Raw genomic sequence first — 23,230 nt, forward strand, 5'->3', positions numbered from 1 at the left:
TCAAACGCACCCCTGTAGTAAGAGCAGCGACCTCGCAGCCACGCGCGGTTCCAGGGGTACCGGGCTAGGTCGCGCGCCGGGCTGGCCGACTCGGGAAACCCCCGGAGCCGGGCCACAGGGCTGCAGAACGACAACTGCCGCAGCGCTTCTCTGAGCGCAAGGCTCCTTTCCATTTTATCCCGCCGCCGCTCCGGCGCCGCGCGCCGGGCTCCGCCCCAAAGGGGCTCGGCAGTCGCCAGCGCGCCCGCGCCTGGTCACCGGAAGAGGCGGGCGACGTCACAAGGGCCTACGCGTCTCTCCGGGGCAGGAGTTGACAGACGGTCTCTGGCTGGATTTCGGCGGCCCCGGGACCGCGGAAGAGGCTTCCGAGGGCGGCCGCGATGCCGAGCCAGCAGCGGGTCAGTCAGCTCCTGGATCTGTGAGTCCGCCCCGCCCGCCTCCCTGTCGCCCCGCCCCGGCGCCGCCCGCGCCCGCCGCCCCGCGCTGCTCCCCTTCCCCGCCCCCTTCTTGCCTCCCACCGAGGAGGCCCCGCGGGTGTTTCTAGACCTGGGTCTCTGATTTTGTCTTCTCCTCGCTGAGGACCGTCGTACCAGGGGGGCTGCCCGGCAGGCTTGCCCCTCTGGCCCCCGATAGATGTCCTGTCAGTCAGCCTTGACAGCTGCACGCCCGGGCGGTTCCTGGCAGCGGCCTATCTCTGACGGGAGCTGAAAGCCTTGGTAAAACAAAACAAAACAAAAAACAAAACACTGGATGGGGCTCTCAGAAGCCTTCAGCAAAGTTCCACCCAGTTACTGTAACAGGGATAAATATTGCTTCTTTGACACAGCGCTCAAATCCTTGATTGTGCTTGCTGGGTTCAGCTCCCGGTTTTGCTATTATTCTCCAGTTGTGTGACTATGGGAGAGTAGCTTCACCTCTCTGGGCCCTAGTTCTTGATCCACAATATTAGTATAATAACAGTACCTATCTCATGGCGTTGTAGTGAGCAATAAACGTAACATTTAAATCCTTAGAAGGCTACCGAGTATTAAAAGAAATTTCAGAGAGCTTTACTTGATATGAATATTTTATTGAGGCAGAAACCAGAAGCACAGAGGCATGTAGTTACAGGATGGCTTTATAAAGTGAGCACGAGGAAGCTGTTTAACCTTTACAATGGTTATTACGTTGGGAGTTTACAGACAGCAGGGGATTGGTTAAAAGTGATTATCTTATGCTATTTTAAGAAGACAATTTAAGTTGATTATTAGAGGCATTTACAAGGAATAACCTGTTAAGTGTCACTTATGTTCATGATATAAACTAGATTTGGTTTCGCTTATGCGGTCTAAATGGCTTGGTCAGCTTGGGGGATTTTCAAGCCTGGTCTCCATTTATTTTATTTAAAAAGTCCCCGACTTTTGATCTTTCTCTCGGCAAGCTGAGAGTGTGAACCAATATGGTGTTACTCTCACTACCCCTTTGATGTAGTCCTTGGGATGGATGGTCATGTAATTGCTGTTACCGGCAGTTACATAGTCACCCTGGACACGGTCAGTGGGATCATTGAGTTCTTCCAGTTGTCTAATCCTGATGGATAACATATGATGTGTGAGTAGTCGCTGAAAGACATTTAAACTCTTGAGAGGATACAAGGCACTAGGGAGGTTAATATAATGACTATGTGGAGAATAGTAGTCAAGGATTGAAAGATTCTCCAGAGCAGAGTCCCAGGAGCCATGATTTAACCAACTAAATAATCAAGGGAAGAAGCGTTGCCTATTTGATTAAAGACTGGCATCTGATCTTTAAGATCTTTTTGATATATTAACATAGAAACAACATTTTTTTTTTTTACCAGTTACAGTACATGCACTTCTGTCTTGGGTGGTTAGGGTGTCTAAGGCTATGCAGTTGTCTAAAATAACTCTGGCTAAAGAATTTACAGATTCTTGCTGTAACTGTAGAGATTTTGCAGAGGATAAGGTCTCTCCCAATGAGGTTTAAGTGCAGTCTTTTGTTGGTGTCTTTTCCAATAAACTGAGTCTCTAGGTTCTAATATATGGGGCACATTGTCTTCTTTGGAAGCAGATCACAGAAAGCTTTATGGACCTGTGGAAATAAGCCTTTCAGTATTGCATTAGTGTCTTATAGTACTGAACTATGTCATGATAACTTAAGATGGGATAAACATGAGGATGTCTTATTTTAGGAGGCGGTGTTATAGGTAGCTTCCATCTAAGTAGGCTTCTATATGGTGTGAGCAATCAAGTATTCAATAAGAAGCATTTCTGTGGAAACAAAAGAAAGGCAAAGGTTAAAGATTAGTTGGAACAAATTACAAATGCAGTTGTTGAGTCTAGAGAGCAGCCAGTCGAGAAAATTTTTGGAGTTGAGCTCGGACTTTTGGATGAAGGTGGAATGAAGGTGGCAGTTTCAAACTGATAGATTTTCCTGGTTTGCAGTTTGAATGTCTTTGATGATGTCATCAGGTGTTCTGCTGAGCTCTGAGTCGCCTACATAGAAGTAGGTATGAAGGTTGTCTTGTCTATACGTGATCTGTTGTGACTTCTCTGAAGTCTATATCAAGACTGAAAGCTTTAGCTTGTAGGGTTTGAGGAAAAGGACAGTTTTAGTTTTTATATCAAGTCAGAGGGTGGGAGGAAATTGAAAATACTAGTTTGGGGAGTCATAGCCAGATATTGGAGAAAACTAGAAGAGTTCAGGACCCAGTCCAGTTTACCGTTAGATACAAAACCTCAAAGACAATAAGCAGGACTCGAATTTGATTATGAATATGCCAAAGTTTTCTGTTTAAACATAATTTTTCTCTCTGTAGTCACCTCATTTTTACCAAAGATAATCACAAGTAATTTGTTTGTAAAATAAGTCTAGTCTCTTTAAACTTGGCTTGTTATTTACATAAGTGCAGCAAGAACAGTGACTTTATGCACATTCTCAAATACGATACTCCAGTCAAAGCTTTGGTAATATCCAAGGGGCTTTATTGGCTCCATAAAGTCTACTTTAGATCCTTAAAACTGTCTTAATAAGTAAGATAAGATCTTAATAAGTAAGATCTCAGGTTAGATCTTTAATAGCCTCTTTATGCTAAGAAGGCAAGCCAAGGACTTGTCCAGTTGTGTCCTGTTACAAAGAGAACAGATTCTTATTGAATTTATGCAAATATCTATATTGCCATGAAAATAAGAATACTCAGTAAGGGTTGTTGTTTTTTTTTTATTTGTTTGTTTTAATTCTGAAGGGATCAGGTAAGGAGAAAAAATAAATGTTTCATTTTTGCTTTTAAAAGTATACTTTACCAAATTGTTTTAAGTTTAGATAGCTTAGAAGGAGAGGAAAAAAGGGTTCTTTAAATCTGGAAAACAAGCATTGAAGAACTGACAGTGTTTCAAACAAAGTCATAAAAGTTATAATTATTTTCATCAGTTCATTTGGTCCCATGTAATTAATCCTTGTTTTGCTTGATCTTGGGTTAGCAGTTTTATGAATTAAGCAGTTTCTCCATTAGAGTTCTAGAAATTCTTACTCAGTTTAGTGGTATGAGCTTAAAGTTATCAGAAATCTGTATTCCAGAGTACTTGTCAGGGTCCTTTCCATGAATCTCCATAAAGACAAATCATTTTGGCCTGTAGTTGATTGTAAATGCTTTACTGTGAAGCAAAACTTAGTTACCTATTCAGCCAAAGTGACAACTAAAAGATTTCAAAAGCAAATACAGAAAGTTACATAGTTGTAAAAGACAAAACAAAACCAAAAAAACCTTACCTCTTGTAATGTTGTAAAGATTCAGTTTTCCTAAGTAGTTAAGGACCTGATAAAGATAACATGAAGCACAGGAAATTATTTTGCTAAGACACAGAATCTTTAGTTCCTAGACAGTTTACACAAAAGGTAGAGAAAAACCTTTTATAATACAGTAAGTCTCCTACATACAAACAAGTTCTGTTCCGAGAACGCGTTTGTAAGTCCAATTTGTTCATAAGTCCAACAAAGTTAGCCTAGGTACCCAACTAACACAATCGGCTGTATACTGCTGCTTTTACGCTTACTTCCGGACATCCTGGGCTTGAAATAAAGGTACTGTACTACTGTACTCTATACAGTACTGTACAGTAAAGTACGCAAAAACACAACCCTTGTAGAGGATGCACACATGTGACTATGTATGCCAGACACGTGAACTAACTTATGTGATTGGACATGCGAATGCACGTTCGCATTTTTGAAAGTTCGCAACTTGAGGGTTCATATGTAGGGGACTTACTGTATCTTATTAAGAGCAGACCAATAATTTAAGAAACTTTGTGCTTTTAACACAGAGGGTAAAAACGTTCTAGTTTGTTTCAGTTTATTATTGAGCTCATTTTAAAAAACCCTTATGAATAATTTTAGCTAACTTTGACCTTCCAACGTAAAATTCAAGCACTTTCTATATCCATTTAGAGTTTGTGTTATTCCTTTTCTCTTTCTCATTCTGGAATGAACAGTAATTTTACTTTACAAAATTACTGTACAAAATTACTCTCTTTTTTCCATAACAAAAATACGACCTAAATTCTTTGCGTGCTCTTCTTCTAAAAATACATCCCATTTTCCTCTCATACTTTATATACAAAGTTGTTTTCTTTCATTCTTGTTTCTAGTATTTTTTTATATATTGATTATAAATTTTAACCTTTATTAACGTTTATTTTCCAGTGAAAACTAGGAAGCATGCAGTTGTGAACTGTCGTAATAGCAGCATCCTATAGTAGATTAGCAAATTCATGAATACATAATTACAAAAAATTATATTTTTTAGAGACGTTTTCTCACAGTATAATTTTTCTTACAGTTTTGTGGAGATATAATTGACATACAGCACTTGTGTAACTCTGAAATGTACAGCATAATGACTTACATACACAATAAGTTTAGTGAACATCTATTGTTTTATACAGATACAAAATTAAAGAAATAGAAAAAAAGGGTTTTTTTCTTATGATAACTCTTAGAAATTATTCTCATAGCAGCTTTCATATGTAACATACAGCAGGGTTAATTATATTTATCATGTTGTGCATTATATCCCTAGTACTTATTTATCTTATAACTGGAAGTTTGTAGCTTTTGACTGCCTTCGTCCAATTCCCCCTGCCTCTGGTAACCACAAATCTGATCTCTTTTTCTATGAATTTGTTTGCTGTTTGTTTTTGAAGTATAATTAATCTACAACACTATGTTAGTTACTGTTACACAACATAGTGATTCAGTATTTCTATACATTTCAAAATGATAACCATGATAAATCTAGTTACGGTGTCACCATACAAAGATATTATATAGTAGTTGACTATATTCGTCACACTGTACATTTCATACCCATGACTCATTTATTTTGCAGCTGGAAGATTTGTACCTCTTAATCTTCCTCACCTGTTTTTTTTCTGCCCCCCATCCCCTCCCCTCTGGCAACCAGCTCTTTGTTCTCTGTATCTATAACTATTTCTGTTTTGTTTGTTCAGTTTTGTTTTTTAGATTCCACATATAAGTGAAATCATACAGTATTTGTCTTTCTCTGACTTACTTCACTTAGGATAATGTCCTGTAGGTCCATCCATATTTTCGCAAATGGCTAGATTTCATTCTTTTTAATGGCTGAGTAATATTCCATTTTAAAATACATATCACATCTTCTTTATCCATTCATATGTTCATGGGTGCTTAGGTCGCGTCCATGTCTTGGCTATTGTAAGTAATGCTGCAGTAAACATAGGGGTGCATATATCCTTTTGAATTAGTGTTTTTGTTTTCTGTGGATAAATACCCAACAGTGGAATTGCTGGATCATATGGTAGTTCTATTTTTAATTTCTTAAGGAATCTCCATACTGTTTTTTTTTTATTAGTTTCTGCTTTATAACAAAGTGAATCAGTCATACATATACATCTGTTCCCCCATCCCTTCCCTCTTGTGTCTCCCTCCCTCCCACCCTCCCTATCCCACCCCTCCAGGCGGTCACAAAGCATCCAGCTGATCTCCCTGTGCTATGCGGCTGCTTCCCACTATCTATCTACCTTACGTTTGGTACTGTATATATGTCCATGCCTCTCTTTCCCTTTGTCACAGCTTACCCTGCCCCCTCCCCATATCCTCAAGTCCATTCTCAAGTAGGTCTGTGTCTTTATTCCTGTTTTACCCCTAGGTTCTTCATGACATTTTTTTTCTTAAATTCCATATATATGTGTTAGCATACGGTATTTGTCTTTCTCTTTCTGACTTACTTCACTCTGTATGACAGACTCTAGGTCTATCCACCTCATTACAAATAGCTCAGTTTCGTTTCTTTTTATGGCTGAGTAATATTCCATTGTATATATGTGCCACATCTTCTTTATCCATTCATCCGATGATGGACACTTATGTTGTTTCCATCTCCGGGCTATTGTGAATAGAGCTGCAGTGAACATTTTGGTACATGTCTCTTTTTGAATTATGGGTTTCTCAGGGTATATGCCTAGTAGTGGGATTGCTGGGTCATATGGTAGTTCTATTTGTATTTTTTTAAGGAACCTCCATACCGTTCTCCATAGTGGCTGTACCAATTCACATTCCCACCAGCAGTGCAAGAGTGTTCCCTTTTCTCCACACCCTCTCCAGCATTTATTGTTTCTAGATTTCTTGATGCTGGCCATTCTGACTGGTGTGAGATGATATCTCATTGTAGTTTAGATTTGCATTTCTCTAATGATTAATGATGTTGAGCATTCTTTCATGTGTTTGTTGGCAGTCTGTATATCTTCTTTGGAGAAATGCCTATTTAAGTCTTCTGCCCATTTTTGGATTGGGTTGTTTGTTTTTTTGCTATTGAGCTGCATGAGCTGCTTATAAACTTTGGAGATTAATCCTTTGTCCGTTGCTTCATTTGCAAATATTTTCTCCCATTCTGAGGGTTGTCTTTTGGTCTTGTTTATGGTTTCCTTTGCTGTGCAAAAGCTTTGAAGTTTCATTAGGTCCCATTTGTTTATCTTTGTTTTTATTTCCATTTCTCTAGGAGGTGGGTCCAAAAGGATCTTGCTGTGATTTATGTCATAGAGTGTTCTGCCTATGTTTTCCTCTAAGAGTTTGATAGTTTCTGGCCTTACATTTAGGTCTTTAATCCATTTTGAGCTTATTTTTGTGTATGGTGTTAGGGAATGATCTAATCTCATACTTTTACGTGTCCCTGTCCAGTTTTCCCAGCACCACTTATTGAAGAGGCTGTCCTTTCTCCACTGTACATTCCTGCCTCCTTTATCAAAGATAAGTTGACCATATGTGCGTGGGTTTACCTCTGGGCTTTCTATCCGGTTCCATTGATCTATCTTTCTGTTTTTGTGCCAGTACCACACTGTCTTGATTACTCCATACTGTTTTGCATAGTGGCTGCACCAATTTACATTCTCACCAAAAGTGCACAAGGGTTCCCTTTTCTCCACGTCCTTGCCTACACTTGTTATTTGTTGTTTTTTGATAATAGCCATTCTGACAGGTGTGAAGTGATATCTCTGTGGTTTTGATTTGCATTTCCCTGATGATTAGTGATATTGAACATCTTTTCATGTACCTGTTGGCTGTCTGTGTGTCTTCTTTGGAAAAATATCTATTCAGTTCCACTGGTCATTTTTTAATCGAGTTGTTTGGTTTTTTTAATGTTGAATTGTATGAGTTCTTTGTATATTTTGGATATTAACCCCTTATCAGAGATACTCTTTGCAAATATCTTTATATTCAGTAGATGGCCTTTTTGTTTTGTTGATTATTTCCTTTGCTGTGCAAAAGCTTTTTAGTGTGATGTATATAGTCCCACTTGTTTATTTTTGCTTTTGTTTTCCTTGCCTGAGGAGATGTACCCCAAAATATTGCTAAGACCAATGTCAGAGAGCATACTGCCTATGTTTTCTTCCAGGAATTTTATGGTTTCAGGTCTTACGTTCAATTCTCTAATCCATTTGTTGTTGTTGTTGCGTTGGGTCTTCGTTGCTGTGCGTGGGCTTTCTCTAATTGCAGTGAGTGGGAGCTACTCTTCGTTGTGGCACCACAGGCTTCTAATTGCAGTGGCTTCTCTTGTTGCAGAGTATGGGCTCTAGGCAGACATGCTTCAGTAGTTGTGGCTCGTGGGCTCTAGAGCACAGGCTCAGTAGTTGTGGTGCACAGGCTTAGTTGCTCCACAGCATATGGGACCTTCCTGGACCAGGGCTCGAACCTGTGTCCCCTGTATTGGCAGGCGGATTCTTAACCACTGTGCTACCAGGGAAGCCCCTCGAATCCATTTTGAGTTTATTTTTATATATGGTGTGAGAAAATGTTCTAATTTCATTCCTTTACATGTAGCTTCCAGTTTTCCCAGGAACACTTACTAGAGAGACTGTCTTTTCCCCATTGTATATTCTTGCCTCCTTTGTCATAGATTAATTGACCAGAAATGTATATTTCTGAGCTCTCTATTCTGTTCCATTAATCTATGCTTCTGTTTTTGTGCCAGTATCATCCTCTTCTGATTTCTGTAGCTTTGTAGTATAGTTTGAAATCAGGAAGCATGATACCTCCATCTGTGACCTTCTTACTCAAGATTATTTTGGCTATTGGAAGGTCTTTTGTGTTTCCATACAAAATTTAAGATTATTTTTTCTAGTTCTGTGAAGAATGCCATTGGTATTTTGATAGGAATTGCACTGAATCTGTAGATTGCCTTGAGTAGTATGGTCATTTTAACATTTTTAATTCTTTCAATTCATGAACACAGTGTATCTTTCCATCTATTTGTGTCATCTCCAATTTCTTTCATCAGTGCCTTATAGTTTTCTGAGTACAGATCTTTTACCCTCTTAGTTAATTTATTCCTAGGTATTTTTTTTTTTTTTTTTTTTTTTTGCGGTACGCGGGCCTCTCACTGTTGTGGCCTATCCCGTTGCGGAGCACAGGCTCCAGACACGCAGGCTCAGCGGCCATGGCTCACGGGCCCAGCCGCTTCGCGGCATGTGGGATCTTCCCGGACCAGGGCACGAACCCGCGTCCCCCGCATCGGCAGGCGGACTCTTAACCACTGCGCCACCAGGGAAGCCCTATTCCTAGGTATTTTATTCTTTTTGATGCAGTTGTAAATGGGATTGTTTTCTTAATTTCTCTGTCTGATAGTTCATTGTTAGTATACAGAAATGCAACAGATTTCTGTATATTTATTTGTATCCTGCAACCTTACTGAATTCATTGATGAATTATGGTAGGATTTTGGACAGTGTCTTTTGGATTTTCTATGTGTAGTATCATGTCATCAGCAAACAGTGATGGTTTTCTTTCTTACTTTCTGATTTGGATTCCTTTTATTTCTTTTTCTTGTCTGATTGCTGTGGCTAGGACTTACAATACTATGTTGAATAGAAGTGGTGAGAGTGAGCATCCTTGTCTTGTGTCTTATCTTAGAGGAGATGCCTTCAGCTTTTCACTGTTGAGTATGATGTTAGATGTGGGCTTGTCATATATGGCCTTTATTATGTTGAGGTATATTTCCTCTGTACCCACTTTGTTGAGAGTTTTTTTATCATAAATCTTTGTTGGATTTTGTCAAAAGCTTTTTCTGCATCTATTGAGATGATATGATTTTCTTCTTCAATTTGTTAATGTGACGTATCACATTAATTGCTTTGTGGATATTGAAACATTCTTGGATGAGATTGGTTCAATCCCATCCCTGGGTTAAATCCCCGTTGATCGTAGTGTATGACCCTTTTCATGTATTGTTGAATTCAGCTTGCTAATATTTTGTTGAGGATTTTTGTGTTTATGTTCATCAGTGATATTGGCCTGTAATTTTCTTTTTTTGTGATATCTTTTTCTGGTTTGGGTATCAGAGTGATGCTGGCCTCACAGAATGAGTTTGGAAGCATTCCTCATTCTGCACTTTTTTGGGAATAATTTGAGAAAGACAGGTGCTAACTTTTTTCTAAATGTTTGGTAGAGTTCATCTGTAAAGCCATCTGGTCCTGAACTTTTGGGAGGTTTTTAAGTTACTGATTCAACTTCATTCACATTCATAATTGACCTGTTCATGTTTTCGATAGTACAGTTTTTTAATCTGGCAAAAGACATGTTTATTATAACCCTAAGTAGCTTTTATCTGTGAAAATTAAGAAGCCAAAAACTTATGATAAATTTATGTTTAGCAATTAATGTTTCAGTATATTATCTTATTTGGAAATGATCTAGATAGGATATAATAGATAATGAATATCATTTAAGTTAACAGTATAAACTTTTATCTTACATCTATTTAATTTATTTGTTTTTAGTAAATATTCTTGGATTAAACATTAAACAGATAATCATCATCTTATATTGTTTTTCTTGCTGCCAAATTTTGTAATGTAGAGATAGCACAAGCTTATTTTACTAGTAAACCTGGGTAGAAATGTTTGTATATTTGCATTATATTTAATGTTGACAACCATGAGGACAAGCCTATTTTATTAAAACAACACATTTAAAGTAGCTTTTATTTACCAAAAATCATTCCAGATCACACTAACTTGAAAAGCATTTGGATTAGTTTCTATATTTCTGACAGTTTAAAGGACACTTAATTTATATAAGTGCTTATTTTCCTTTAAGCAGATTAAATAGAGCTCTGTAAAAAATATCACAGACCATACATGAATTCGTATATACATAAATATATAGACAGACACAAACTGAGATTGTATAACTTTCATTTTTAAATTTTAACCATGTGTCAGGTACAGTAATATAAAACTCAAAAGAATAGCTGGATCCAAATTATTTCTGGCGGATGGAATAAATTAAGGTTACCTGCTGATGGCTAGAGATTTTTACCAAAATTTTTTTGGTAAATATTTTTCTGTGTGCTGTAAGGATTCTTTTAGAGAAGCTATTTTTGGAGTCATTTTGTCTTTTAGAAGCTTTTGCCTACCATTGTCTCTGAGAAATTTGGAATATTCTCTTTTTAAGGGTGTCCCTCAGGTGGACTATCTTATCTAAATTAAAGGTTCCCCAAAGTGGCCACTGCAATTCCAGTCATCCTTCATAAAGTTCACCCGTTTTTCCAAAAGGCACAAGATCCTTGCCTGTGATTTGGACCAGGTGGAACCCATCTTCACCTTACATTCTCTAGGACATCTTAACTCTGAGGGGTCCTGTTTTTGTTTTTGTTTTTTTAAATTTTTTTATTAGTTTCTGCTTTATAACAAAGTGAATCAGTCATACATATACATCTGTTCCCACATCCCTTCCCTCTTGCGTTTCCCTCCCTCCCACCCTCCCTATCCCACCCCTCCAGGCGGTCACAAAGCACCGAGCTGATCTCCCTGTGCTATGCGGCTGCTTCCCACTATCTATCTACCTTATGTTTGGTACTGTATATATGTCCATGCCTCTCTTTCGCTTTGTCACAGCTTACCCTGCCCCCTCCCCATATCCTCAAGTCCATTCTCAAGTAGGTCTGTGTCTTTATTCCTGTTTTACCCCTAGGTTCTTCATGACATTTTTTTTCTTAAATTCCATATATATGTGTTAGCATACGGTATTTGTCTTTCTCTTTCTGACTTACTTCACTCTGTATGACAGACTCTAGGTCTATCCACCTCATTACAAATAGCTCAGTTTCGTTTCTTTTTATGGCTGAGTAATATTCCATTGTATATATGTGCCACATCTTCTTTATCCATTCATCCGATGATGGACACTTATGTTGTTTCCATCTCCGGGCTATTGTGAATAGAGCTGCAGTGAACATTTTGGTACATGTCTCTTTTTGAATTATGGGTTTCTCAAGGTATATGCCTAGTAGTGGGATTGCTGGGTCATATGGTAGTTCTATTTGTATTTTTTTAAGGAACCTCCATACCGTTCTCCATAGTGGCTGTACCAATTCACATTCCCACCAGCAGTGCAAGAGTGTTCCCTTTTCTCCACACCCTCTCCAGCATTTATTGTTTCTAGATTTCTTGATGCTGGCCATTCTGACTGGTGTGAGATGATATCTCATTGTAGTTTAGATTTGCATTTCTCTAATGATTAATGATGTTGAGCATTCTTTCATGTGTTTGTTGGCAGTCTGTATATCTTCTTTGGAGAAATGCCTATTTAAGTCTTCTGCCCATTTTTGGATTGGGTTGTTTGTTTTTTTGCTATTGAGCTGCATGAGCTGCTTATAAACTTTGGAGATTAATCCTTTGTCCGTTGCTTCATTTGCAAATATTTTCTCCCATTCTGAGGGTTGTCTTTTGGTCTTGTTTATGGTTTCCTTTGCTGTGCAAAAGCTTTGAAGTTTCATTAGGTCCCATTTGTTTATCTTTGTTTTTATTTCCATTTCTCTAGGAGGTGGGTCCAAAAGGATCTTGCTGTGATTTATGTCATAGAGTGTTCTGCCTATGTTTTCCTCTAAGAGTTTGATAGTTTCTGGCCTTACATTTAGGTCTTTAATCCATTTTGAGCTTATTTTTGTGTATGGTGTTAGGGAATGATCTAATCTCATACTTTTACGTGTCCCTGTCCAGTTTTCCCAGCACCACTTATTGAAGAGGCTGTCCTTTCTCCACTGTACATTCCTGCCTCCTTTATCAAAGATAAGTTGACCATATGTGCGTGGGTTTACCTCTGGGCTTTCTATCCGGTTCCATTGATCTATCTTTCTGTTTTTGTGCCAGTACCACACTGTCTTGATTACTCCATACTGTTTTGCATAGTGGCTGCACCAATTTACATTCTCACCAAAAGTGCACAAGGGTTCCCTTTTCTCCACGTCCTTGCCTACACTTGTTATTTGTTGTTTTTTGATAATAGCCATTCTGACAGGTGTGAAGTGATATCTCTGTGGTTTTGATTTGCATTTCCCTGATGATTAGTGATATTGAACATCTTTTCATGTACCTGTTGGCTGTCTGTGTGTCTTCTTTGGAAAAATATCTATTCAGTTCCACTGGTCATTTTTTAATCGAGTTGTTTGGTTTTTTTAATGTTGAATTGTATGAGTTCTTTGTATATTTTGGATATTAACCCCTTATCAGAGATACTCTTTGCAAATATCTTTATATTCAGTAGATGGCCTTTTTGTTTTGTTGATTATTTCCTTTGCTGTGCAAAAGCTTTTTAGTGTGATGTATATAGTCCCACTTGTTTATTTTTGCTTTTGTTTTCCTTGCCTGAGGAGATGTACCCCAAAATATTGCTAAGACCAATGTCAGAGAGCATACTGCCTATGTTTTCTTCCAGGAATTTTATGGTTTCAGGTCTTACGTTCAATTCTCTAATCCATTTGTTGTTGTTGTTGCGTTGGGTCTTCGTTGCTGTGCGTGGGCTTTCTCTAATTGCAGTGAGTGGGAGCTACTCTTCGTTGTGGCACCACAGGCTTCTAATTGCAGTGGCTTCTCTTGTTGCAGAGTATGGGCTCTAGGCAGACATGCTTCAGTAGTTGTGGCTCGTGGGCTCTAGAGCACAGGCTCAGTAGTTGTGGTGCACAGGCTTAGTTGCTCCACAGCATATGGGACCTTCCTGGACCAGGGCTCGAACCTGTGTCCCCTGTATTGGCAGGCGGATTCTTAACCACTGTGCTACCAGGGAAGCCCCTCGAATCCATTTTGAGTTTATTTTTATATATGGTGTGAGAAAATGTTCTAATTTCATTCCTTTACATGTAGCTTCCAGTTTTCCCAGGAACACTTACTAGAGAGACTGTCTTTTCCCCATTGTATATTCTTGCCTCCTTTGTCATAGATTAATTGACCAGAAATGTATATTTCTGAGCTCTCTATTCTGTTCCATTAATCTATGCTTCTGTTTTTGTGCCAGTATCATCCTCTTCTGATTTCTGTAGCTTTGTAGTATAGTTTGAAATCAGGAAGCATGATACCTCCATCTGTGACCTTCTTACTCAAGATTATTTTGGCTATTGGAAGGTCTTTTGTGTTTCCATACAAAATTTAAGATTATTTTTTCTAGTTCTGTGAAGAATGCCATTGGTATTTTGATAGGAATTGCACTGAATCTGTAGATTGCCTTGAGTAGTATGGTCATTTTAACATTTTTAATTCTTTCAATTCATGAACACAGTGTATCTTTCCATCTATTTGTGTCATCTCCAATTTCTTTCATCAGTGCCTTATAGTTTTCTGAGTACAGATCTTTTACCCTCTTAGTTAATTTATTCCTAGGTATTTTTTTTTTTTTTTTTTTTTTTTGCGGTACGCGGGCCTCTCACTGTTGTGGCCTATCCCGTTGCGGAGCACAGGCTCCAGACACGCAGGCTCAGCGGCCATGGCTCACGGGCCCAGCCGCTTCGCGGCATGTGGGATCTTCCCGGACCAGGGCACGAACCCGCGTCCCCCGCATCGGCAGGCGGACTCTTAACCACTGCGCCACCAGGGAAGCCCTATTCCTAGGTATTTTATTCTTTTTGATGCAGTTGTAAATGGGATTGTTTTCTTAATTTCTCTGTCTGATAGTTCATTGTTAGTATACAGAAATGCAACAGATTTCTGTATATTTATTTGTATCCTGCAACCTTACTGAATTCATTGATGAATTATGGTAGGATTTTGGACAGTGTCTTTTGGATTTTCTATGTGTAGTATCATGTCATCAGCAAACAGTGATGGTTTTCTTTCTTACTTTCTGATTTGGATTCCTTTTATTTCTTTTTCTTGTCTGATTGCTGTGGCTAGGACTTACAATACTATGTTGAATAGAAGTGGTGAGAGTGAGCATCCTTGTCTTGTGTCTTATCTTAGAGGAGATGCCTTCAGCTTTTCACTGTTGAGTATGATGTTAGATGTGGGCTTGTCATATATGGCCTTTATTATGTTGAGGTATATTTCCTCTGTACCCACTTTGTTGAGAGTTTTTTTATCATAAATCTTTGTTGGATTTTGTCAAAAGCTTTTTCTGCATCTATTGAGATGATATGATTTTCTTCTTCAATTTGTTAATGTGACGTATCACATTAATTGCTTTGTGGATATTGAAACATTCTTGGATGAGATTGGTTCAATCCCATCCCTGGGTTAAATCCCCGTTGATCGTAGTGTATGACCCTTTTCATGTATTGTTGAATTCAGCTTGCTAATATTTTGTTGAGGATTTTTGTGTTTATGTTCATCAGTGATATTGGCCTGTAATTTTCTTTTTTTGTGATATCTTTTTCTGGTTTGGGTATCAGAGTGATGCTGGCCTCACAGAATGAGTTTGGAAGCATTCCTCATTCTGCACTTTTTTGGGAATAATTTGAGAAAGACAGGTGCTAACTTTTTTCTAAATGTTTGGTAGAGTTCATCTGTAAAGCCATCTGGTCCTGAACTTTTGGGAGGTTTTTAAGTTACTGATTCAACTTCATTCACATTCATAATTGACCTGTTCATGTTTTCGATAGTACAGTTTTTTAATCTGGCAAAAGACATGTTTATTATAACCCTAAGTAGCTTTTATCTGTGAAAATTAAGAAGCCAAAAACTTATGATAAATTTATGTTTAGCAATTAATGTTTCAGTATATTATCTTATTTGGAAATGATCTAGATAGGATATAATAGATAATGAATATCATTTAAGTTAACAGTATAAACTTTTATCTTACATCTATTTAATTTATTTGTTTTTAGTAAATATTCTTGGATTAAACATTAAACAGATAATCATCATCTTATATTGTTTTTCTTGCTGCCAAATTTTGTAATGTAGAGATAGCACAAGCTTATTTTACTAGTAAACCTGGGTAGAAATGTTTGTATATTTGCATTATATTTAATGTTGACAACCATGAGGACAAGCCTATTTTATTAAAACAACACATTTAAAGTAGCTTTTATTTACCAAAAATCATTCCAGATCACACTAACTTGAAAAGCATTTGGATTAGTTTCTATATTTCTGACAGTTTAAAGGACACTTAATTTATATAAGTGCTTATTTTCCTTTAAGCAGATTAAATAGAGCTCTGTAAAAAATATCACAGACCATACATGAATTCGTATATACATAAATATATAGACAGACACAAACTGAGATTGTATAACTTTCATTTTTAAATTTTAACCATGTGTCAGGTACAGTAATATAAAACTCAAAAGAATAGCTGGATCCAAATTATTTCTGGCGGATGGAATAAATTAAGGTTACCTGCTGATGGCTAGAGATTTTTACCAAAATTTTTTTGGTAAATATTTTTCTGTGTGCTGTAAGGATTCTTTTAGAGAAGCTATTTTTGGAGTCATTTTGTCTTTTAGAAGCTTTTGCCTACCATTGTCTCTGAGAAATTTGGAATATTCTCTTTTTAAGGGTGTCCCTCAGGTGGACTATCTTATCTAAATTAAAGGTTCCCCAAAGTGGCCACTGCAATTCCAGTCATCCTTCATAAAGTTCACCCGTTTTTCCAAAAGGCACAAGATCCTTGCCTGTGATTTGGACCAGGTGGAACCCATCTTCACCTTACATTCTCTAGGACATCTTAACTCTGAGGGGTCCTGTTTTTGTTTTTGTTTTTTTAAATTTTTTTATTAGTTTCTGCTTTATAACAAAGTGAATCAGTCATACATATACATCTGTTCCCACATCCCTTCCCTCTTGCGTTTCCCTCCCTCCCACCCTCCCTATCCCACCCCTCCAGGCGGTCACAAAGCACCGAGCTGATCTCCCTGTGCTATGCGGCTGCTTCCCACTATCTATCTACCTTATGTTTGGTACTGTATATATGTCCATGCCTCTCTTTCGCTTTGTCACAGCTTACCCTGCCCCCTCCCCATATCCTCAAGTCCATTCTCAAGTAGGTCTGTGTCTTTATTCCTGTTTTACCCCTAGGTTCTTCATGACATTTTTTTTCTTAAATTCCATATATATGTGTTAGCATACGGTATTTGTCTTTCTCTTTCTGACTTACTTCACTCTGTATGACAGACTCTAGGTCTATCCACCTCATTACAAATAGCTCAGTTTCGTTTCTTTTTATGGCTGAGTAATATTCCATTGTATATATGTGCCACATCTTCTTTATCCATTCATCCGATGATGGACACTTATGTTGTTTCCATCTCCGGGCTATTGTGAATAGAGCTGCAGTGAACATTTTGGTACATGTCTCTTTTTGAATTATGGGTTTCTCAAGGTATATGCCTAGTAGTGGGATTGCTGGGTCATATGGTAGTTCTATTTGTATTTTTTTAAGGAACCTCCATACCGTTCTCCATAGTGGCTGTACCAATTCACATTCCCACCAGCAGTGCAAGAGTGTTCCCTTTTCTCCACACCCTCTCCAGCATTTATTGTTTCTAGATTTCTTGATGCTGGCCATTCTGACTGGTGTGAGATGATATCTCATTGTAGTTTAGATTTGCATTTCTCTAATGATTAATGATGTTGAGCATTCTTTCATGTGTTTGTTGGCAGTCTGTATATCTTCTTTGGAGAAATGCCTATTTAAGTCTTCTGCCCATTTTTGGATTGGGTTGTTTGTTTTTTTGCTATTGAGCTGCATGAGCTGCTTATAAACTTTGGAGATTAATCCTTTGTCCGTTGCTTCATTTGCAAATATTTTCTCCCATTCTGAGGGTTGTCTTTTGGTCTTGTTTATGGTTTCCTTTGCTGTGCAAAAGCTTTGAAGTTTCATTAGGTCCCATTTGTTTATCTTTGTTTTTATTTCCATTTCTCTAGGAGGTGGGTCCAAAAGGATCTTGCTGTGATTTATGTCATAGAGTGTTCTGCCTATGTTTTCCTCTAAGAGTTTGATAGTTTCTGGCCTTACATTTAGGTCTTTAATCCATTTTGAGCTTATTTTTGTGTATGGTGTTAGGGAATGATCTAATCTCATACTTTTACGTGTCCCTGTCCAGTTTTCCCAGCACCACTTATTGAAGAGGCTGTCCTTTCTCCACTGTACATTCCTGCCTCCTTTATCAAAGATAAGTTGACCATATGTGCGTGGGTTTACCTCTGGGCTTTCTATCCGGTTCCATTGATCTATCTTTCTGTTTTTGTGCCAGTACCACACTGTCTTGATTACTGTAGCTTTGTAGTATAGTCTGAAGTCAGGGAGCCTGATTCCTCCAGCTCCGTGTTTCATTCTCAAGGTTGCTTTGGCTATTCGGGGTCTTTTGTTTTTCCAAACAAATTTTGAAATTTTTTGTTCTAGTTCTCTGAAAAATGCCAGTGGTAGTTTGATAGGGATTGCATTGAATCTGTAGATTGCTTTGGGTAGTAGAGTCATTTTCACAATATTGATTCTTCCAATCCAGGAGCATGGTATATCTCTCCATCTATTTGTATCATCTTTAATTTCTTTCATCAGTGTCTTATAATTTTCTGCATACAGGTCTTTTGTCTCCTTAGGTAGGTTTATTCCTAGATATTTTCTTCTTTTTGTTGCAGTGGTAAATGGGAGTGTTTTCTTGATTTCACTTTCAGATTTTTCATCATTAGTGTACAGGAATACCAGAGATTTCTGTGCATTAATTTTGTATCCTGCTACTTTACCAAATTCATTGATTAGCTCTAGTAGTTTTCTGGTAGCATCTTTAGGATTCTCTATGTATACTATCATGTCATCTGCAAACAGTGACAGCTTTACTTCTTCTTTTCCAATTTGGATTCCTTTTATTTCCTTTTCTTCTCTGATTGCTGTGGCTAAAACTTCCAAAACTATGTTGAATAATAGTGGTGAGAGTGGGCAGCCTTGTCTTGTTCCTGATCTTAGTGGAAATGGTTTCAGTTTTTCACCATTGAGGACGATGTTCGCTGTGGGTTTGTTATATATGGCCTTTATTATGTTGAGGAAAGTTCCCTCTATGCCTACTTTCTGCAGGGTTTTTATCATAAATGGGTGTTGAATTTTGTCGAAAGCTTTCTCTGCATCTATTGAGATGATCATATGGTTTTTCTTCTTCAATTTGTTAATATGGTGTATCACATTGATTGATTTGCATATATTGAAGAATCCTTGCATTCCTGGGATAAATCCCACTTGATCATGGTGTATGATCCTTTTAATGTGCTGTTGGATTCTGTTTGCTAGTATTTTGTTGAGGATTTTTGCATCTATGTTCATCAGTGATATTGGCCTGTAGTTTTCTTTCTTTGTGACATCCTTGCCTGGTTTTGGTATCAAGGTGATGGTGGCCTCGTAGAATGAGTTTGGGAGTCTTCCTCCCTCTGCTATATTTTGGAAGAGTTTGAGAAGGATAGGTGTTAGCTCTTCTCTAAATATTTGATAGAATTCGCCTGTGAAGCCATCTGGTCCTGGGCTTTTGTTTGTTGGAAGATTTTTAACCACAGTTTCAATTTCAGTGCTTGTGATTGGTCTATTCATATTTTCTATTTCTTCCTGATTCCGTCTTGGCAGGTTGTGCATTTCTAAGAATTTGTCCATTTCTTCCAGGTTGTCCATTTTATTGGCATATAGTTGCTTGTAGTAATCTCTCATGATCTTTTGTATTTCTGCAGTGTCAGTTGTTACTTCTCCTTTTTCATTTCTAATTCTATTGATTTGAGTCTTCTCCCTTGTTTTCTTAATGAGTCTGGCTAATGGTTTATCAATTTTGTTTATCTTCTCAAAGAACCAGCTTTTAGTTTTATTGATCTTTGCTATCGTTTCCTTCATTTCTTTTTCATTTATTTCTGATCTGATCTTTATGATTTCTTTCCTTCTGCTCACTTTGGGGTTTTTTTGTTCTTCTCTTTCTCTAATTGCTTTAGGTGCAGGGTCAGGTTGTTTACTCGAGATGTTTCCTGTTTCTTAAGGTGGGATTGTATTGCTATAAACTTCCCCCTTAGAACTGCTTTTGCTGCATCCCATAGGTTTTGGGTCGTCGTGTCTCTATTGTCATTTGTTTCTAGGTATTTTTTAATTTCCTCTTTGATTTCTTCAGTGATCACTTCGTTATTGAGTAGTGTATTGTTTAGCCTCCATGTGTTTGTATTTTTTACAGATCTTTTCCTGTAATTGATGTCTAGTCTCATAGCATTGTGATCAGAAAAGATACTTGATACAATTTCAATTTTCTTAAATTTACCAAGGCTTGATTTGTGACCCAAGATATGATCTATCCTGGAGAATGTTCCATGAGCACTTGAGAAAAATGTGTATTCTGTTGTTTTTGGATGGAATGTCCTATAAATATCAATTAAGTCCATCTTGTGTAATGTATCATTTAAAGCTTGTGTTTCCTTATTTATTTTCCTTTTGGATGATCTGTCCATTGGTGAAAGTGGGGTGTTAAAGTCCCCTACTATGAGTGTGTTACTGTTGATTTCCCCTTTCATGGCTGTTAGTATTTGCCTTATGTATTGAGGTGCTCCTATGTTTGGTGAATAAATATTTACAATTGTTATATCTTCTTCTTGGATCGATCTCTTTATCATTATGTAGTGTCCTTCTTTGTCTCTTCTAATAGTCTTTATTTTAAAGTCTATTTTGTCTGATATAAGAATTGCTACTCCAGCTTTCTTTTGATTTCCATTTGCATGGAATATCTTTTTCCATCCCCTTACTTTCAATCTGTATGTGTCTCTAGGTCTGAAGTGGGTCTCTTGTAGACAGCATATATATGGGTCTTGTTTTTGTATCCATTCAGCCAATCTGTGTCTTTTGGTGGGAGCATTTAGTCCATTTACATTTAAGGTAATTATTGATATGTATGTTCGTATTCCCATTTCCTTAATTGTTTTGGGTTCGTTATTGTAGGTCTTTTCCTTCTGTTGTGTTTCTTGCCTAGAGAAGTTTCTTTAGCATTTGTTGTAAAGCTGGTTTGGTGGTGCTGAACTCTCTCAGCTTTTGCTTGTCTGTAAATGTTTTAATTTCTCCATCAAATCTGAATGAGATCCTTGCTGGGTAGAGTAATCTTGGTTGCAGGTTTTTCTCCTTCATCACTTTAATTATGTCCTGCCACTCCCTTCTGGCTTGTAGAGTTTCTGCTGAGAGATCAGCTGTTAACCTTATGGGGATTCCCTTGTGTGTTATTTGTTGTTTTTCCCTTGCTGCTTTTAATATGATTTCTTTGTGTTTAATTTTTGACAGTTTGATTAATATGTGTCTTGGCGTATTTCTCCTTGGATTTATTCTGTATGGGACTCTTTGTGCCTCCTGACTTGATTAACCATTTCCTTTCCCATATTAGGGAAGTTTTCAACTATAATCTCTTCAAATATTTTCTCAGTCCCTTTCTTTTTCTCTTCTTCTTCTGGAACCCCTATAATTCGAATGTTGGTGCGTTTAATGTTGTCCCAGAGGTCTCTGAGACTGTCCTCTGTTCTTTTCATTCTTTTTTCTTTATTTTGCTCTGCAGCAGTTATTTCCACTATTTTATCTTCCACCTCACTTATCCGTTCTTCTGCCTCAGTTATTCTGCTATTGATCCCATCTAGAGTATTTTTCATTTCATTTATTGTGTTTTTAATCAATGCTTGATTCATCTTTAGTTCTTCTAGGTCCTTGTTAACTGTTTCTTGCATTTTGTCTATTCTATTTACATGATTTTGGATCTTGGAAATAGAATCTTGGATCATGTTTACTATCATTATTCTGAATTCTTTTTCAGGTAGACTGCCTATTTCCTCTTCATTTGTTAAGTCTGGTGGGTTTTCATCTTGCTCTTTCACCTGCTGTGTGTTTTTCTGTCTTCTCATTTTGCTTATCTTACTGTGTTTGGGGTCTCCTTTTTGCAGGCTGCAGGTTCGTAGTTCCCGTTGTTTTTGGTGTCTGTCCCCAGTGGCTAAGGTTGGTTCAGTGAGTTGTGTAGGCTTCCTGGTGGAGGGGAATAGTGCCTGTGTTGTGGTAGATGTGGCTGGATCTTGTCTTTCTGGTGGACAGGTCCACGTCTGGTGGTGTGTTTTGGGGTGTCTGTGCCTTATTATGATTTTAGGCAGCCTCTCTGCTAATGGGTGGGGTTGTGTTCCTGTCTTGCTAGTTGTTTGGCATAGGGAGTCCAGCACTGTAGCTTGCTGGTCGTTGAGTGAAGCTGGGTGCTGGTGTTGAGATGGACATCTCTGGCAGATTTTCGCCGTTTGATATTATGTGGAGCTGGGAGGTCTCTTGTGGACCAGTGTCCTGAAGTTGGTTCTCCCACCTCAGAGGCACAGCCCTGACTCCTGGCTGCAGCACCAAGAGACTTTCATCCACCCGGCTCCTCAATTTGGGATACTTCATTGTCTATTCATGTATTCCACAGATGCAGGGTACATCAAGCTGATTGTGGAGCTTTAATCCGCTGCTTCTGAGACTGCTAGGAGAGATTTATCTTTCTCTTCTTTATTCTCACAGCTCCCGGGTCTCAGCTTTAGATTTGGCCCCGCCTCTGCGTGTAGATCACCGGAGGGCGTCTGTTCTTTGCTCAGACAGGATGGGGTTAAAGGAGCAGCTGTTTCGGGGAGTCTGGCTTACTCGGGCCCCAGGAGAGGGAGGGGTATGGAGTGCAGGGCGAGCCTATGGTGGCAGAGGCCGGCGTGACGTTGCACCAGCCCGAGGCACGCCGTGCGCTCTCCTGGGGAAGCCGTCCCTGGATCCTGGGACCCGGCAGTGACAGGCTGCACAGGCTCCCCGGAAAGAGGGCGTGGACAGTGACCTGCGCTCGCACACAGGCTTCTTGGCAGCGGCAGCAGCAGCCCCAGCGTCCCACGCTCATCTCTGTGGTTCGCGCTTTTAGCCGCCTGAGGGGTCCTGTTTTTGAACAGCTGTTCTGAAACACAGGGAATTACACTCCCCCCCCTTTTGGAACAGAATAGGGTGACTTATCAAAAAGTTTCTACAATAGTTGCTCAATAAAATTGGAGAGCTCATCACAAAAGGGAGTGAAGCTTGGATTCAAAAGAGGTGTACTGTGAAACTTCTTGGTCAGTGAGAAAGCAGTAAGCATAATGGGCTCCATGAGTACTGGCACTTGTTTACTCACCAGCCTCTTGACTAATCAGGGATCTTCTGTAGGTCCCACTTCTGACACCAAAAACTGTCAAAAGAAAATTCAGAGAGATTTATTTGATACGAATATTTTATTGAGTGAGAAATAAGCTATTGGTGAACAGAGAGGCTTCAAACTGAAAGTGGTCAGAAGCTCAGAGGCATGTAGTTACAGGATGGTTTATAAAGTGAGAATGAGGAAGTTGTTTAACATTTACGATGATTGGTTGTTACAGTGGGAGTTTACAGATGACAGGAGACTGGTTAAAAGTGTTTATCTTATACTATTTTAGAAGATGATTTAAGTTCTGCTTATTGTTATCAG

At 38.5% G+C, this 23,230-nt stretch overlaps 1 protein-coding gene across 1 annotated transcript in view; it reads left to right on the forward strand.

The window, feature by feature from the left end:
* Positions 1–380: 380 nt before the first annotated feature.
* Positions 381–23,230, forward strand: part of AMN1 (antagonist of mitotic exit network 1 homolog) — a gene marked incomplete at its 5' end in the record, with an annotated part of 75,331 nt that continues 52,481 nt past the window's right edge. Inside the window, one exon of the mRNA XM_079715197.1 lies at positions 381–418. Coding sequence (XP_079571323.1) covers positions 381–418 — 38 coding nt within the window. The remainder of the gene's footprint in view (positions 419–23,230) is intronic.

This window comes from Hyperoodon ampullatus (assembly GCF_949752795.1).
Source record: "Hyperoodon ampullatus genome assembly, chromosome: 11".
Classification (NCBI taxonomy): domain Eukaryota; kingdom Metazoa; phylum Chordata; class Mammalia; order Artiodactyla; family Ziphiidae; genus Hyperoodon; species Hyperoodon ampullatus.